General features: G+C 36.4%; 1 protein-coding gene across 4 annotated transcripts; it reads right to left on the bottom strand.

Annotated features, from left to right (window-relative positions):
* Nucleotides 1–3693: 3693 nt before the first annotated feature.
* zbtb44 (zinc finger and BTB domain containing 44) lies at nt 3694–18155 on the bottom strand. Of its 4 annotated transcripts, none has more exons than XM_026211588.1 (7): nt 17814–18153; nt 16307–16488; nt 14655–15772; nt 13585–13669; nt 11950–12101; nt 10266–10566; nt 3694–6554 (listed from the first exon to the last, which is right to left on the bottom strand). In XM_026211588.1, exons 3-7 carry the CDS (start codon nt 15739–15741, stop codon nt 6212–6214), a joined length of 1968 nt encoding a protein of 655 aa, XP_026067373.1. In that variant the 5' UTR covers nt 15742–15772; nt 16307–16488; nt 17814–18153; the 3' UTR covers nt 3694–6211. The 4 variants fall into 4 exon arrangements, with proteins under 4 accessions (XP_026067373.1, XP_026067375.1, XP_026067374.1 ...); XM_026211591.1 differs by having other exon boundaries at nt 6340–6554; nt 10483–10566; nt 17814–18155; XM_026211590.1 differs by lacking the exon at nt 16307–16488 and having other exon boundaries at nt 14655–15768; nt 17814–18154.
* Between the last annotated feature and the right edge of the window lie 431 nt (nt 18156–18586).

Raw genomic sequence — 18586 nt, forward strand, 5'->3', positions numbered from 1 at the left:
CTTGGTCAATGGTTTATGACAAATCTGGTCATAAATCAAATCAGTGGCAGATGTCAAAATGGAGCATCATCAGAAAAAAAAAGATTTTATTTGGACCCATGTTTATGCATTATGTGATGAATGTTATGAAGAGCAAGCACTCTGCATCTCAAATGCTTTTATATCATATTTAGACAACCTCTGCATCTGGAGAACACTTCACATATATCTATTTTGTTTTTTTAGGATCTTGCTTGATAAATATGATTTCACCATTGCTGGAACCTTTCTACTTGACTAAGAGGCTTTGGCAAAGAAGAGAAGTGAATTGATCAAGGTGTTTATAAAAAAGGAGGCATTATTTGAAATAGCAGTCACTGGAACAAGAACCATATTGAAACACTTTCCAATTACTCTCTTTGGTTTGGTCATTACATAACAGTGGTGACGGTGGAGCGCTCCTTGTGAAGACTGACCTGCGTGGAGCAAATTCTTTTCAGTTCTCTTTACGCAAAACCCATTTGAAATGTCATTAGCGATGAAGACATAAAGGTGCTGTTATCTGTTTGTTTTTGGAATAGCACATATTGAGAAATTACAAGACAATCCCAGGCTCAGCAGCAAAAAAAAAAAAAAAAAGAGAGAGACATTAGACCAGCCTGTGGTTTTTCAGCCGATCAGGAATGGTCCCTTGCTTATGCAGGACTTTGGAAGTAGTGTTGGTGAAATTACCAAAGTGCCGGAAATGAGTACAATGTCTGAAATCACAAACTAGTTGTGCTTAAAATAAATCATAATAAATAAGCATGTCTTGTTTTTTTTTCTTTTTAACCCACAGTGCTTCGGTCCATTAAGGAAAGCAATTTGAAGAGTAGTTGCCATGTATAATGCAAGATTGGGTTTATACAGAAATGCCATGTGTAACTCAACATCAAGAATACAGGAAAAATATTTGAAGTCATTAGAATGTAAGGACATTGAAAATTGAATTGTTGTTGAATGAAAGTTCAATTTTATGTTCCTTTTCAAAACTTGAACGAAGTTTACACAGAAGCAGAGTAGTCCGTATTCAGTGTTGATGTGCTTTGGTATAGAATAAAAAGGATTGTGGGGCCATATTGAAGAACTTTAATCCAGCACCGCAAAACAGATAGACAAAAGGTTATATAACTACGTTTGACTAATGTTTGCAGGTGTAGAAGGCAAAAGGTTTGGCACAAGTCGTGCCCTTAGATTTATGCCCGGTAGAACCATTGATGTCTTTCACAGTAAATTAAAGCGATGCTAGGTCATGTTGCCTGAAGCACTGATGTGGCCAACAGCAGTGGAAAACTAAAAGTGGTCACTGTCAATTTCACGGACATCATTATAAAATAGATTCTGGGATTCTGGAGTTTTTAACATTTTAAGATAGCAGTTCAGTCACAATGAATCAAAATCCCTCATTTTTTGAACGTTATCTGACTTGACCCATTTTTAGGGCTTTCTTTTAGCACCCCTCCAGGGCTGATGTGGGTCACGCAGCCGGAGGACACCAAATCACAAGCAGGTGCTTGGACTCTGCAAATACTGTGATATGTCACAAAAACTTCATCTAGAATGCCAAGGGGAAAATTAAAAACCTCTCATTGTTTCTTTTAGCATGTGTTTGTGCACCTGTTTGCCAAGATTTTCCTTATTACCATCCTTTCACACACCAGAGTTCTTTTTTTCTGAGATAGAAACCCCTGGTATATTCACACAAAATGTCAAGTGAGATGTTATATGCAGTGCAAAAACTTTACAGCAGTTTGTGAACATGGTCATACACACACATACCTGTATAGAGGAACCTAGAGATTCATTTATAAAATGTTTTAAATCTCTGCATCGCAAAATTAAGTAAAACAGCAATGAAATACAGTCATGGTCAAAAATATCGGCACCCTTGGTAAATATGATCAAAGGAGGCTGTGAAAATTAATCTGCTTTGTTAATCCTTTTGATCTTTTATAAAAAAAAAAAAAATTAAAAAAATCACAAAAATCTAAACTTCCATTGGATATTAATAATTTAAAAAAGGGGGAAATATCATTATGAAATTAATGTTTTTCTCTAATACATGTTGGACACAACTATTGGCACCCCTTCTTTTGAGTAAAATATTTCTGAAGTATATTCCCATTCATATTCACATTTTTAGCACTCCAGGGTGATTATGAACATGAAATTATCCAACCATGGCTTCCTGATTCACAGAAATATAAATATGAGGGAAAACAAAGCACTGATGTGCAGCAAAAGATAATTGAGCTTAGAGATGTGAAAATTCACATTTCCACCATCAGGGCAATAACTAAGAATTTCCAGTCAACAGAAAATGTTACGAAACTGCCTGGAAGAGGACATGTGTCTATATCGTCCTAATGCACGGTGAGGAAGAGAGTTGTGTGGCTAAAGACTCTCAAAAGACCACAGCTAGAGAACTGCAGAAAATAGTTGAGAAAAAATTCTCCAAGCTCATCCAAAAACAAACTAAAGCATATTCAGTTTCAGACATGATTGGAACTTCAAATGGGACTGGCTTCTATGTTCAGATGAAACAAAAAATTAGCTTTTTAGCAAATTATAACAAAATGGGTTTGGTGAACACAGGGATAAAGAGTACCCCATGTGTACAATGAAATATACAGCTGTACAGCTTTTATGTCATGGGCCTATATTTCTGCTGGAGGTCCTGGACGTCTTGTTCAGACAAATGGCATCTTTGATTCTATCAAATAACAACAGATAAAAAAATCTAAAAGTGACTGACTCTGTTAGAAATCTTATAATTGGGCCATGTTTAGATTTTCCAACCGTACAATAATCCAAAGACACATCAAAACAACACAAAATGGGTCACTGGGCACAAAACCAAGCTTCTGCTATGGCCATTCCAGTCCTCTGACCTGAACCCTACAGAAAATGAGTGGGGTGAACTGAAGAGGAGAAGCACCAACATGGAGCTGGGGATCTAAAGGGTCTTGAGTGATTCTGGATGAAGGAATGGTCTCTGATCTCTTGTCAGGTGTTCTCTAACCTCATTACACATTATAGGAGAACATTTAGAGCTGTTAAACTGACAAATTAAGGTTTCAAAAAGTATTGAATAAAAGGATGCCGTTAATTATGGCCAATGTGTATAAGAGAAAAATATTTATTTCATAATGATATTTCTCCCCATTTTAAATAATTATTTTCGAATGAAAGGTTAGATTTTTGTGATTTTTTAAAATAAAAGATCAAAAGGATTAACAATGCAGATAACCTTCACAGCCTCCTTTGATCATATTTACCAAGAGTGCCAACATTTTTTGACCATGACTATTTCATTGCTGGCCATGACTGTATAATTACAAAATGAAGTAACTATTATATTTTAATATATCATTAATTAAATATAGAATTAAAAGTGTAATCCTGTGATGGCAAAGTTGTTATTCCAGTTTTCAGTGTCACCTTTAGAAATCAAATTCTATTGAAGTATAGAATATTATTATTAATAACTTTTTGGAAAGCCTTGATATATTTTTTTTTAGGGTTAATTGAGTAATAGTTTTAAAAGAACAACATTTTTGCTGAATAAGAGTATTAATTTCTTTAAAAAAATTAAACAGTGTATATATGTTTTGGAAAATCATATGGCAAATGAGTATTTAGCAGTAAGAATGGAAGCAATGAATTTAAGCAAACTTGGGAGTGTAAGGCTGTAACCATTTACTGCAAATCTTAAAGTACGTAATGTTTTTACAAAACAGCATTCAATAAATCTGAATTGGCACAGAAATGGATGATAAGAACCACTGAAGAGATACAAAATGACTAATACATTTGTCTTTATGAAAATAAACACAAAACATACAGTTTAAACCATGTGTCGAATAGCACTTCAAAAATATTTTTAGTTTCAAGCTACATTTGAAGTCTACCAGCATCCTGTCTACAAAACATTATGAATTCATATCAATGCATGTTTATGCCAATAAAAATACAATACAGATCCAATATCCAAAGGCACAAGATACAACTAAAACTATAGGCTTAAAAATAATATATATATAAGACATAGTCACAAAAGCGAACACTACGAGGCTCAAGTTAAATAACTACACACTCACATTGATATTACAAATGTACAAACTGACACTTTTTAAGGTAACTGTCATCGATACAAAAAAAAAAAAGCATTATGACTACTGAAATGTCATGTTTTCTTTCTGCTCAAATAACTGAACACCAAAGATTGAATATTGTATACAAAATGGTAGTTGCACATATCTGAAACAACATCCAACAAACTAATCAACCCATGCTATATTGATTTTTTCCCCCCATATTTCTTTTTGCACGGAAAACATGCAAGTAGCACAAAGAGCAATCTGGGACAGACAGCCAATATTGTCTTATGGATGAATGCGTCACTACAAACTCTCAGACTATGAAGTAATTGAGTTTGAGCTACAGCCAGCGGTCGCAAAAATGGAGAGAGTGAGATAAGCAGGAGACCGTCTCGAGGGAAATGACATAAGAGAAAGATATTGCAACCTAGTTTTTGTAACACAATGTGATTTCTGTTTGTACACTAACAATTCATATGAAAGGTTTATCACAGGGCGCATGCTTTAGCCTTTTCCCTCGACTAGCACCCTTCCTGTATTTCATTGTCTTCAGTCATTCAGCTCATTGTCCACTGCAGTATAAAAGGTTTTTAATTTTGGACCATGTGAATCATCCAAAACAATATTGCACAACGCTTATTAAAACTTTTTGTTCCCTACAAAATCATACTGGAATGGAGCAGCTTCGAGACTGACTGATTGCCAGGTGCAATATCACACAAAGGAAACGAAGATACGCGATCATTACGACTACCGAACAAAACCAATGCTACATATTCCAAAGTCGCAATCAAGTTACATCTTCGATCAAGGCTCATGCCATAGTCACAAGGTGTTCATAAACTTTGTTTGGGAGAATATTAGGCACATACAACTATGGCATCAAGCCATGGAGGAAATTCCATAGTATAATTCCAATAGCAATAAAATGGGAAAGGCTATGGAAATATCACCTTCCTTCCACTCTATTAAAACGTGACCCATTTGACAATTATTCCATATGTCACAATCAAACGAAGAATGTTAAACCCCAAGAATTCACATACAGCTCTTTAGATTGAATTGACGAGTGGTTCCGAGAGCTTGGCAAGAGGCACAGTTTACAAAATTTAGCAGCATTACACATACAGCAGAAAAGAGGGCTAGGAAAACAGGGCTACTCATCACATATACACGCATTCAAAACAACACACTAAAGCACATTAGATGAGTCAGTCAATGCAAAACAACCCATTGACAGGGTTTCATGGTGGTTTTGCGCCAGTCAGATTCAGTGTTTTGTTTCCGCTCTGAACACACATGGAAGTAGTAACACAGTCTTTCACATTTTTTCGGAACGGTCTTCAGAGGATTGAAGCTTCCCAGTTTGAAACAGGTTAGTTTACAGTCGGAAGGGGCAGTTTGCGATAGTTGGGTACAGATATGAAATAGGAGAAAAGGTCGCATAATAAAAAGAAATCAGTTATAGCTAAACATACAGCAAAAAAAAGGGTATACAATTTGATTCTTTTTGACAGAGTGCCACAAAGTGGTTAAAAAAAAATTGTATATTATGACTTATGAATAAAAATATAATTAAACTAAAAACTGTGCTTCCATGGAACAAATTCATTATAGTCAGAGATATTGATGGGTTACTAATAAAAAGTCACTTTTTTTTATTTCACATTTTCTTTAAATTTAAAACCATGATCACTCTTTCATATAGATTTGAATGTAAATCCAAATCAAATGTGGTTTTAAAACAATTTAAAGTAACCCCCACAAAATAAAAGGCAATACACCAAGTTTATAAGCTGTTAAAACATACACTCTCAGAACAATAGTACAAAAGCTGTCACTGTCACTGTGGTGGTACCCTTTCAGAATGTACCATTTAGGTACCAATATACACATTTTAGATACTTATACATTTAAGATACTGATAAGCGCTCTTTATGGATTATTAAGGTACAAAGGTGTACCTTTTTCAATGGTCCACCCCAATGGCAGCTTTGGTAATTTTTTTATTTTCTGAGAGTATAATTGACAAAAGAAGTATCGAGTGTGCAACAGGACACTGACTGTTACACGTTTACACTTATGGAACGTTTTCACTCAATTGTAATTGACACTAGTCTCTTCTTCTTTCTTCCACCTCTCTCCTTCTCTCCCTCGCCTTCCTCTGGGTCTTGCAGAGAGGTAACAGCAGCGGTGGACTTCGGGTGGTCCCCTTGTGCGGCCTCCCCTCCGTTCCTTGACCTGGGGTTTGGGGATTGGGAAGGAGGTCCAGAAGTGTGGTTGTCATAGTTCATGGTAGAGGAAACTTGAGAGATAACTGGTGTTTGGACTGAGGAAGAGGAGGAAGAAGCTTCAAAGGTCTGCTCAGTCATCTCAAAGTGTCCCAGCCCCTCTTCCTCTTGCATGTGACTCAGGTAGTCTGGGAGGAGGAACTCACTAGGGCAAAAAAGGGAGAGAAGGACCAATGTTCAGAAAGTCATAAACTAACGCAACTTAAAGGAAAACTAACAAGTTTAATGGTCTTTACAATTGTCTTTTAGAATCGTAGTACCTTCATTGGATTCTAAGCAATATAAGCTCAAACTTTTTCATGAAAAATACTTGCTTAATTGCTAAAACACAAAAGTAGGTTAAAGTAAAAGTTATTGCTTTCAGTCTCCTCTGTGAAGCCACAATCTGAGGATGTCAGACCACTCAGACGCAAGGTCAAAACAAAGTTTTATGATACATCCATGATTGTGTTTTAAATCTGGTATATGAGTCTAAGATTCTTTAGATGATTCTTCTTTCTTTTTTTCTTTTCTTTTTTTTTACAGCCAGTCCAAGCATGTTCAAGTCTAACAATTGTCCTCTGGCAAAGCACTGCAGCTATCTAAACGAAAGTCAAAATTCAAACTAGACTGGGGATTGTGGCTTGGCAGAAAAAGTTATATAGCAAGCAATCACGGTTCAAACACTGATAGTTTAATCCATGATAGGACTAATGACATCTTTTCCTATTTTTTTTCACAGCAAGTCTGCACTCTTGACACTATGATTTCCAGATTCAATGTTCTTAGCCGAAACTTTAAAGCAAAACTTTGACAGATATGAATTTTTTAAAAATATTAATACATTTCTAATTTGTGCATTTTTGCACTACTTAAAATGTTACTTAGAAATGAACTCCCTGAAAGTGAAGCACTTTGAAAACTATGACCATAATGCTGGCTGTCTCTTGTAATCACAACACATCAAACTTTATTGAGATAGATGCACGACCACTCCCTCTCTTAATAAGCACCTGCCAGAGTCAAACCTTTGCCTCAACATTGTAACTTGCATAGACACTGTTTATTTGTGCCTGACAAAGATGAACAGAACACAGATCCTAAGAGAGAGGGCTTAAATCTAATAAACGGTTGGATGAAGCAAGGGAGTCTACGTGTAGCAGGAACTCAGTGCATAAAAGCACCTGCCTCCCTTCCCTCTGCTTTAATGAAGGGCTACTGTCATGAAGGTTACCTCAGAAGAGTCTCCTCTGAAATACAAACAATGATTCCACTGAGCTTTTTTGAGCTTCATTTTAAAAATCTATTTAGCAGTAATTAGCTGACGTAGGATTGATTTCCCTGCTCGCTCCAAATGTTTACATCTCAGTGCTTCTTTTCCTAATACACAGTCCAACTCTCGCTACTTCCAAAATGGAATCAAAGCCATGGTTATTCCATTTAGAAAATACTTGTTTGCAAATGAAAGTCGCTTAGTTGGTTTTCTCTGGAGAACACATTTAGGAGGATACACGTGCCAGTTTAAGAATAGAATAAAAGGAAATCTGAAGGGTGTGTATGCCCATGGGTTAAAGCTAGTCAGAATCAAATAAACATTGTACTTTTCATAATACTAATCAAGACAGTCAATAGAGGAGATTTCAGTGATTTCCTGAAAGCTCTATTCATCGAGTAACGTTCAGCCAAATGCAGTACAATGCAACTAACTGGGTGTTTCCCTGGATTACATTAAACCTGTTAAAACTAGGCAGGAAAGACATTTCATCTGATGGATGCATTTTGTCAATCACACCTCAATGAAAAAACCTATCACCTTCAAATCTCTTTGAAAAGACACAAAGTTTTAACAGGAATACTTTGCAAATAGGTTCAATCGGTTGACATTAGTTTATGAATTAGGTTTCATGAACTAACAATTAAACTAACAATAAAAGGTTCATTTTAATTTATAGATGATTTATAATAATTTTAACTATAGTCCATTGGTAATTCGTGTATGTTCATAATACATGAATGACTTTATATTAACTGAAATGTAAAAAATGTACAATAATGTTCAAAGTTTGCGGTCAGTAAGATTTTGCCGAAGAATTAAAAGGGTCATATAATGTTGCTAAAAAGAACATTATTTTCTGTATTTGGTGTAATGAAATGTGTTTATGTGGTTAAAAAAAAAACATTATTTTCCACATAATATACATTATTGTTCTGTTCTATGCCCCGCCTTTCTGAAACGTGTCATTTTTTACAAGGCTCATCAGTCAGAAAAGCGAGGTGTGATGCTGTGATGCATATCCTGGTCAGAATACCGGCAAGACAAAATCAATAAAACCCTTTACAAACAAGCCTTTTGTTGCATCCATCGGGCACAAAATTATGGATTATAATGACTTTATAATGACTAATGTGTTTTTATGTGTTGCATCGCGCCACGTAAATATAAAACCCATGTCTGCATTTGTGATCGGAGAAACGACAAACAACAAGCAATACTCTACATCAGTCTCTCTACACTCAATTCTAGTCTTCGCAACCCCCCACCTCTGCATATTTTGCATGTCTCTCTTTGATACCACACCAAATTCATACAATCAGCTCGTTAGAAGTGTGCTCCTTGCATGAACTGCTCTCCCACTGACATGGAAAACATGGAAAACCCTTTACATATGTAAAGTGACAGTGGAAAATCCTTTACATACTGTATGTAAACATACAACAGCCGGCATTGTAGTCTACCATCCCAGGATCAGGAAACAATCCTCCATCTAAATATTTGGGTTAAACTGTTCTGGAACAGTGTTTTTAATACAACTTAACTACTTATTTCTAGTTATGTCCCCCTTTGCAAAAGGCCAAACAAAGTATTTTCGGTTTTTACGACAAAACCGCTTCTCCACAACATGGCGCTGGCAGCAACGGCAAGGATCAAAGTTATGCCTTCTTTCTTTGTGTGAACATTTGGGCGGTGTTATGCAAATCTTCCCACATCGTGACGTAGACATGTGGGGGTGTGTTTAAACGAGGCGTTTTAGGAGGGCATTGTAGAGTCTTAACTTTTATAAAGAATATCTACTTGGGTTTGAGCCTTTAGTCTTTGCAACTTTAGGGATCTTATCTGTGATCTTATCTTATCACGAACAGCTTGTAACACTCCAAAAAAAAACTTGAAATCGCATCATATGACCCCTTTAATATGTATGCAGCAAGCATGCATTAAAGTTACATGAAGGACTTTTAAGTTGTTAAAATGTCTTATGACTAATAAATGTAATGTTTTATTCATCAAAAAATACTGGGAAAAAAGCATAATTGTTTCCAAAAAATATATTAAGCAGCATTAAACTTTTTTTTAATTTTGACAATAAGAAATGTTACCTGAGCACAAAAATCAAATAAAAATTATTTCTGAAGAATCATGTGACACTGAAGACTGAAGTAATGGCTGCTGAAAATTCAGCATTTCATTTCACAAATTCAGCTATTTCACAGAAATAGATTCATTTTCAAATACGTCTAAGTAGAAAACATTTATTTTAAATTGTAATAATGTTTCACAATATTACTATTTTACCGTGTTGAATTTTGAATTTAAATGAATTTAGACTTGGTGAGCATTATCAGTAATAACAGTGCTATAAAAGTACACTGTTAGGTCATGACACCTAATGCATTAACTTTTTTTAACAAATTTAACCTTATTGTGAAGTTTTACAATATTACTTAATTCACAGATTCTTCAATTACAGTTTTTACAGTTAAATAAATTTTCTACCCCCAATTCAAAAAACGCATCTGCTTCCTCAAATTGGGATGAACGGCCGACCGTACAAAACTAAATTTGTACTATATTTTCTTAGAATGTTCAGCTCTTCCTCACCTGGTCTGGAAGTAGTTTGCTAGTTCTGACGCCTCATGGTTGAGACTCCTCAGGTGTACGATTAAATTGCCGGAGTTGGTAAACATGGCGCCGCACGTTTTGCACTCGTAAATCCGAGGCTTGCGGATGATGTGGCGAGACACCCTCATGTGATGCTTATATTCACCGAAGGAAGTGAAAGTGGCGCTACAGATCTGGCACCGGAAACAGCGTTTACCTTCGTGCTTCAGCCGGTGCATCTTCAGAGAGTAAGCCCGCGTAAACTTTTTCCCACAGCGGTCACATTGGAATGGCTTAATACCTATAGAAGAAAGATGTAAAAAATTATCAAATACTGAAGTCGAATGAGACTGAAAGAAACGTAACAAGAATGCGTCTTTGTTTTAGCAGGCTGTGTGCTAACTGAGGTACACCTGCTAAGAAATCACAAAATAACCAAACACATCATTCTGCTCTTGCAAATAATGTTCATTGAGAAGGTTCAATCTAGCAATATATGTCAAGTTAGGTATGTTGTTTATTTAACCCATATCTAAACCAACTGCGTACAATCGCTTTCACCAGTCCATAACTAATCGCTGTAATGAGGAGCAAACAAATGCCATCTCTGTATAAACTAACAAAGAGATTAGGGTGAATCATGTTGTCTTCTTGTCCAAACAAGACGTTTATGTAACACAGGGCCCGACTTTAAGCTTTTCCATGTTCTAGTGTGAAAGCTAAAAACAGCTATCCTAAAACATTTCAACAATGAAGTTTTAGCAGCTGAAGTGTTAGCAAAATGCTTATAGACAGAAGTTATCCACAAAGTACTGCAAACACTATATTATAGTCACTATAATCTTATTAGGTCATGTAGTGTTTTTACTCTTAAGTAGGGCTGGGTGATAGGACCAAAAATATTCTTACTATTTTTCTTCCTCCAAATCAAACAACATAAATATTTATCATGATATTCATTCACCATTCATTTATATTTATATTTATGCATTTAGCAGATGCTTTTATCCAAAGCGACTGTCAGGGCATTCAGGCTAGACATTTTTTTTTATCAGTATGTGTGTTCACTGGGAATTGAACACATAACCTTTTGCGCAACTCAATGGTTTACCAATGAGCCACAGGAACAACATGGATGAAAAAAATATAACTTGGTTGTATGTATGACACTGATTAAAAATAATAATCTTAATTAATATTATTACTTTTACTTCAAGAAGCACATTTTCGTACGTATATTACTGTAAGTTCAAGTTGAGCTGAACCTTTATTTTGATAAAGTTGTCGTGAAGATCTTTGAGCTTCAGATTGTAGATGACAATAGTTTTTCTAAAAATAAAACTGTGAAAAGCTTGTGAAGTGACTTTCAGAACAGCTCTGATGGAGTTAAAGTTCATGTCTTTATATACTGCGATGGCACATGATAAAATGTGTGACATTAATGGCATGCACTGATTTGCTGTTGTCATGTTTATTTCTGCAGTGTGAGATTGTTAGATTAATCCATAGGTTTAAAATGTCCCAAGCTTATTATAAAAATCTATATTAATGCAGACTCAGTAGATATTGTTTATTGCCCAGCCCTAAATGCCCCCTTTAAAAAAGCAAAATGCTAAAAAGTTCTCTTTCTTTTCACATGCAGTGCCCCGTCAATGTGGAGTCCAGTAATAGCAGAGGTGCTCACCAGAGTGGATGAGCATGTGCTGCTTGAGATTCTGTATTCGAGTGAAGCGGACGCCACATGTAGGGCACTGGAAGGGCCGTTCAGGACCGTTGAGTCCTGGGCGAGTGGAAGGGCTAATGTACAGGTGGTATGGGTACTGGACATTCTCCAGCCTGGAGAAAGAGTGACAGGACAAGAGACTAAATTAGATGAGCCAATTGCACACAGAGGTTAAGTAGTCATTAAAGGGATAGTTCACTCAAAAATGAAAACTAAGTTATCAATTACTCACCCTTGTGTTGTTCTAATGTGTATGCCCTTCTTTCTTTTTCAGACCACAAAAGGAGATTTTAAAAAAAGTCCCGCACGTGCTTTTCCATCTAATGTCAGTATATGGTGATCAACATCAAGCTTTGACACGAAAGTATCACAGAGTCACATGAGACGTGCCAAATATTCCAAGTGTTCTGTGGGTATACGATATGATTTGGTTAGAAACAAACCTAAGTTTAACATATGTAATAAATAAAAAATGGTACACAAAAAACCAAAACGCTTAAAAAAAGTATCTGTGTAGTTTGTTCACTGAGTTGAATAACTTCGTGTTGCGAGTTATCACAGACACAGTCATGCGCAGAAACCAACAGCCAAGTCAGGATATTTGTTAAATAATGTTTAATTTGAGTTTGTTTCTTACCAAACCCTATCATATACCCGCAGAAAACATGGTATATACGTCACTTGTCGCATGTGACCACTCTCTGATACTGTAGCATCTTTTTAAAAAGCCTGATGTTGATTGCCATATACTTTAATTATATGGACAGGTGGGACATTTTTTCTAAAAATTATTTTTGAGGTCCAAAAAAGAAAGAAGGACAGAGTTTTTGAAGCTTCAGTTTGTCTACATCTAGTCAATGCTAGACAGTCTTACAGAGTACAAACAACATGTATTGCTCTCATGACAGATCAGCAGACTTCCTTGTTTAGTGTGTTACAGCATTTAGAGGAAAACAATGATGTCACGACTGGAATTAAACTTTTTTTATTGTAAAGTATCCCCTTATATTTGTAAATATATAAGACATGTCGATTTACTATTTCATGACCACTTTAAATGAATAAATGTAAATTTGGGTGGGAATGTGCCACACTAGTCTTCAAATTGCCTATTGAGTATTTTCCTTGTATTCATGCGATCACTTCCATTTCCTTTGTCTACAGATCCACTCAGATCAACCCACAAAAGTTAAAGGCTAACATATAACACATTTAGTCAGGTATATCAAGTTGTCATATAAAAGCAGACTTCACTGCTAAGACGGAAAGCAGTGTCTTTTTTATCCCATTTGTTTTGCATCATACCATTTCCCTATTCTTCCAATATTCCAAAAGGCATATTCAGGTCCAAGAAGTTTCCAGAAAGTCTGCCAACTAGCTTCTCTGGCCTCTTGGCAAGAAATCCCCATCTAAATAGCCACTACAATATCACAGAGCCTCTTCTGCTTAATAAGTAAGTATACATGAGGAAAGACGATGATGAGAAGACTTAAATATTATGTCCCTCCTCAGAGGGGCCCTTTAGTTCAATCATAAAATTGAGACGTCGTAAAAGCATACTCTGTAAAAACAACACAGACACCAAAGGGGTCTTACCTCTCATCCTCCTCCATGTGACCAGTAGTGTTTGGAGTGCCCTGCATGGACTGGAGACCCTCCGTCACCCCCTCATCCAAGGAGCCTGAACAGAGAGCAGAAGGTTGTTTCTGAACCTCTGTTCCAGTAAAATCTTAATATTTTGTTATCTACTTTTATTTTAACAGATATAGCCTCAGACAAAAACGTTCTCGTAAGTGCATAAAATAATCAGAGAGTAACAGTGATAAATATAAGGTAAATATGACATTTGAAAGTTAAGTAAGTATAAGGATGATCCATTGAAATGTTAACAGCAATAATGAATTTGATAATCTACTGACACACTAATCACGTGGGTCAATGTCATATGAAAGTGCTTACAATAAAGAAATGTCACAGATGTGTTCTAAAATTGATTTCTAAAACCTTTCAACACACAAACTCCTATTCATGTTGATTTCATATGGTTTGGAAGAACCAGGATGGTTTAAATTTAATGACTTAAATGGCATGTGCACCAATCAAGGAAAAAAAAGTTTTCATATGAATGGAAACACATCATTATTGCAAAAAGTGTTGTAAAATATACACTGCTATTGAAATTTTTGAGGCTAGTAAGAGTGAAAGACGACTCTTGCTCACCATTTCATTTTCATTCATATGACCAAAAATACAGTAAAACTAATATTGAGAAATAATACAATAATTATTTTCTATGATCTCATATTTGATGGCAAAGCTTATCACAAGTATTATTAACGATATTAAAATAATGACAATTATAATTAATGCATACATGCATATGCATATATTTGATGAATAGAATGTTAAAAAGAACATTTATTTTTTGTAACAGCATTTTGTAACATTCTAAATGGCATTACGGTCACTTTGATAAATTTTATGCATTCTTGCTAAATACAAGTATTCATTTCTTTAAAAAAAAATATTGACCTAACATTTAAAAAACAGTTGTGTATTTTTCAAGGTAAAATCTTTTTCTTTTTTTTTTTAACATCATGAATGCCACACCACATGATATTTTACAAAATAACCAAAATGTCGATCACTATTAAGTAGAGTCTCACCAATGGATGAGGACTGAGGGCTGATGAGAAGATCTTCTTGGGTGTGTTCATTGCCAGGGACTGTCTGCTGGTCACTTAGAGAACTGTGTGGAGCACTGACTGGTTGAGAAACTTCTTCATGCACTTCTTCATCACTCAGCCTTTCCACCTTCACCTGCACATCTTCTTCTTCCTCCTCCTCCACCCCTGCAGCACCCCCTACGCCCAGGCCACGTGGGCCCTCGCAGGTCAAATACTCCACCAATGCCCGTCCACTAGAGTCCTGCCCCGGTGCTCCAGATTGTTCCAGGAGGCCTTCCGGTAGTTTTGACTTTTCTGCCGCAAACCGCCGGTCCACACCAAAAGGGTATGTCCAGGAGAAGGCCAGAGATGGTTCCAGAGCCTGCGCTGAACTCTCTGGGAAGGAGGAAGAGGAGGGAGAAGGGTTGGGGACTTGCGGAGAGGTTGAGGATGCTGGTTGTGGGCTCGCAAAGCCTTTACGCTTGCGTCTAGACTCGCGGCACACAGGAATGGGCCGCTCCGGTACGCTGCATTCGGATGAGACCGGAGATGGCGAGAGGGCATCTACAGGGGCGAGGGTGCAGCTCGCATGGGCTTCAGGGGTCTCTTGGGGTCTGTGTAAAACTGGAGGTTGGGTGCTACCAGGACCTCCTGCTCCTGAGGATGCAGAGTTCCACAGGATACTGGACTTCATGAACTCAGAGCAAGTGTTGGCCACCGCAAACATCTGCATGTAGCTAGCAGCTGCCAGTACGTCTATGATATTCTCCGTACTAATGGATAGGGTGGACGTGTACGCATATTCCAGAAGAGGAGCGAAACCTGCGACCGTCACATGTTGGAGATCCAGCACATGTTTGTTATCTTCACTTACTATTACAGTGTCTTCTTCAGCTGGCTTCCCAGAAAGCTTTGTTCGAAGGAAGTCACTACAGCAGGCTAGCACTACCTTATGGGCAGAGAACATCTGGCCTTGTACGCGAATGGTGACGTCACAAAAGTGGCCCTCACTGCGTAGGGTGTTGAGCTTATCCAAAAGCTCTTGGCTGTGGTTGGGGGAGTTGTGAGTAAAGGTTTTCACACCCATCCTTCACAGCAGGAAGAGGAGTCTGGACTGCCTGGAAAGAATAAGATACTTTAGTGGAACAAAATGGCTAATAATAGCAAGTTATGTTTACACGGTTGGACATAATTGAGCTACATAAGCTATTTGTTCTGTTGTAGTTCCAAACACGACACAATCTGTAAATGAATATTTGAAGTAGGGATGTAAGTTTGCAGGAATATTCATAATCATTTAAATTAACGGGATAGATCATACAAAACATTAACTCAACATAGTTTAATAAAGTGTCAAATATGTATGACTTACTTTCTTCTGTGAAACATAAAAGTAGATACTTTGAGGACTGTTGTTCTCAGAACATTTTCTTTTATTTTTTGTAGAAGAAAGTAAGTTATGCAGGTTTAATACAACATGAGGTCGAGTAAATGATGACAGAATTGTCATTTTTGGGTTAACTATCCCTTTGACAATCGATTCATTGTTAAACACTAGTGTTGCAAAAACATGAGAACTCCAAATATCTTGCAAACATAGCCTACATAATTTTTTTTATTTAAATATTATGTGTGTAATAATAAAAAAGTACCTGCAAAAAATGACTTTTTCAAATTGTACATTTTTTATGTTTTCCTCCCCAGAAATAGTTCATCCATCTCACTTATGTCACTGGCAAGGAAATTTTCTCCTCACTGCTGATCTAGCAAAGCTACTTATACAGACAGAAGACACGCGGCTTTACACCTTCAGCATTTTTCAGTTCCAGAGGTCCTTATGACACAAAGCAAAAGCACATACTTAAAATGATTCAAAGCTGAGGAATCCTGATTTTGTTACATTTCCAAGCCAAAATAAACTCCCTCAAATAGCATCTGCCGAAAATTGGTATCGCATTGCTTGGATCCAGCTGACAGCTAACAGAGGGATGGCAGATATGTCTAAACTATACGGATATCCAAATGAGTCCGGCTGGGTTTAGAGAGAAAGGGTCCATCTCTGGTCCTTATCTCACGCTGTTAAACTTTGCAACTGTAGTGGAGATGAAGTAAGCTAAGAAACAGCTTAAAAAAACTAATTTAATTCTTAGAAAGACAATACTTTCAATTCTTAGAATGACAAGGTGCATTTCACAGTGACTTTAACTATTTTGAGACAGATGAAAGCTAGATCTATAAAATAGATACAAATCCCTGTTGTTTATGAAATGCACGTTTAAGGATTTTACAGTTAACGTCGTAACTTATTAACAGTAAATAGATTAAATTAGTTTGTTTTAAAGGTTTATAGTCCACATCAACATTATTCAAAAAAAATTAGCAAAAAAGTACTGTGAACAAAGAAAGTTATAGAAGCAAAACTGACATAAAAGCCAAAAATTACTGACATCATTATAACAAAAATATCAGATTCAAAATATAAACTATTATAAAACTGCAACATGCCATAACTATGACTTAAGTCTTAATCATAAATTAAGATGTCACATTTAAAATGTGTCATCCTTTAAACTATCATAAATGCCATACCAATATAAAAACATATAAAAACCAAAATACCTAATTACAGATATCATTCATCGTGAAGGGACAATGGCATCTTATTGATGGCTGTTAGTGAAAGTTAGAGGGGCGTGGCTTTACACACGAGTTGCTTTTGTTTATGTATCAAATAGCAAACATTGATTCACAGTAGTAGTCGTAACAGTACAATGCTCACTTGTTTATATCCAACTCTCAAATCATAGGTTTAGACTGATGCACACTTGGATTTCTGAATCACCAAAAACTGCGTATATTGACAGGTTGGATGTGGCCTGCTATTGTGCGATGTGTAAACCCGAGTTAGGTTACGATTAATATATGAGAACCCATTACGAGTTAACAATGTGACATTATCAGAAACTCGTCCATAAAATATACGTTACTTAAGAAAATGTACATGCATTACGGTTTTCAGAGTCCGAGAACGACGTCCAGCTAACCTGCAGCATTCATTGGCTAGCTCGCTAATCTCCGACGACGACTAAAACGGTCTCGTCAGCGTCAACACAGTGTACGAAACATTACTTGCGTTAGATGTATATCTGTGCAGCTCACCGGTAACAAAGAATGGATGAATCCGTTGAAATGTGAAATGTAAGACAACTATAAGCGCATGAATGTGACCCAGCAGCGAGCTAACTAACTTAGCCGCTAGAATTCTGACACTTGCACAGAAGTACTGTCGCTTCTTGACAGCATCGTCACATCCATATAAACCACGAAGTCGAGTGCCCCGTTTGTATTAAATAGCTAAATCATAAAAAATAAGTCGGTTTAAAATGTAATTATGTATAAAATGCATTGGAATCTCCTCTGACAGGTTTGAGGCTGATGTTTACATATTGTTTCCCAGAATGCTTTTCACGGGGCTCGTGCCGAGTCGTGCGACTGACCTTTCATGCTTTACTGATGACTTCAAAAGCGCTGTGATGACGCAAATTACACAAAATAAAAGCACGATTTTCATTTTTGTAGACCATTTATAAGGTATTAAAGAGTTTTTGTTGTTAAAGATGTTGTTTAAAGTTGTTTCAGACTACATAGTTATAGGTTACTGGTTTTAGAAAGCTTTTTTGTCAAGTGTTGTCTTTGGCCTTTTTGAGATTATGAAATAACCTTACATGTGACATTGTAGTAACTAATGTATTCTTTAAAAAAAGAAAAGAAAAAGAAAAAAAAAGGATTTGATTGAATGTAGGAAACTTACCTTTCTCCTCACAAAATCTATAAGGATATATGCACAAAAGTCTATAGGAGTCCTTATTTAACTACATTTGCATCTTGCAAAATGATCTTAGTTCCCAGTATTTTGTTAAGTCTGAATTTAC

Source organism: Carassius auratus, chromosome 30 (genome assembly GCF_003368295.1).
Source record: "Carassius auratus strain Wakin chromosome 30, ASM336829v1, whole genome shotgun sequence".
Taxonomy (NCBI): Eukaryota; Metazoa; Chordata; class Actinopteri; order Cypriniformes; family Cyprinidae; genus Carassius; species Carassius auratus.

What these genes read in the sequence shown, in the direction of transcription:
- zbtb44 (XM_026211590.1), bottom strand. Translation starts at nt 15,741, where the DNA reads ATGGGTGTGAAAACCTTTACTCACAACTCCCCCAACCACAGCCAAGAG. An exon ending in CCCTCAGTCCTCATCCATTG is followed by an intron (nt 13,670 to 14,654) that starts GTGAGACTCTAC and finishes CTCTCTGTTCAG; the next exon opens with GCTCCTTGGATGAGGGGGTG. An exon ending in GCAAACTACTTCCAGACCAG is followed by an intron (nt 6,555 to 10,265) that starts GTGAGGAAGAGC and finishes TTTTTGCCCTAG; the next exon opens with TGAGTTCCTCCTCCCAGACT.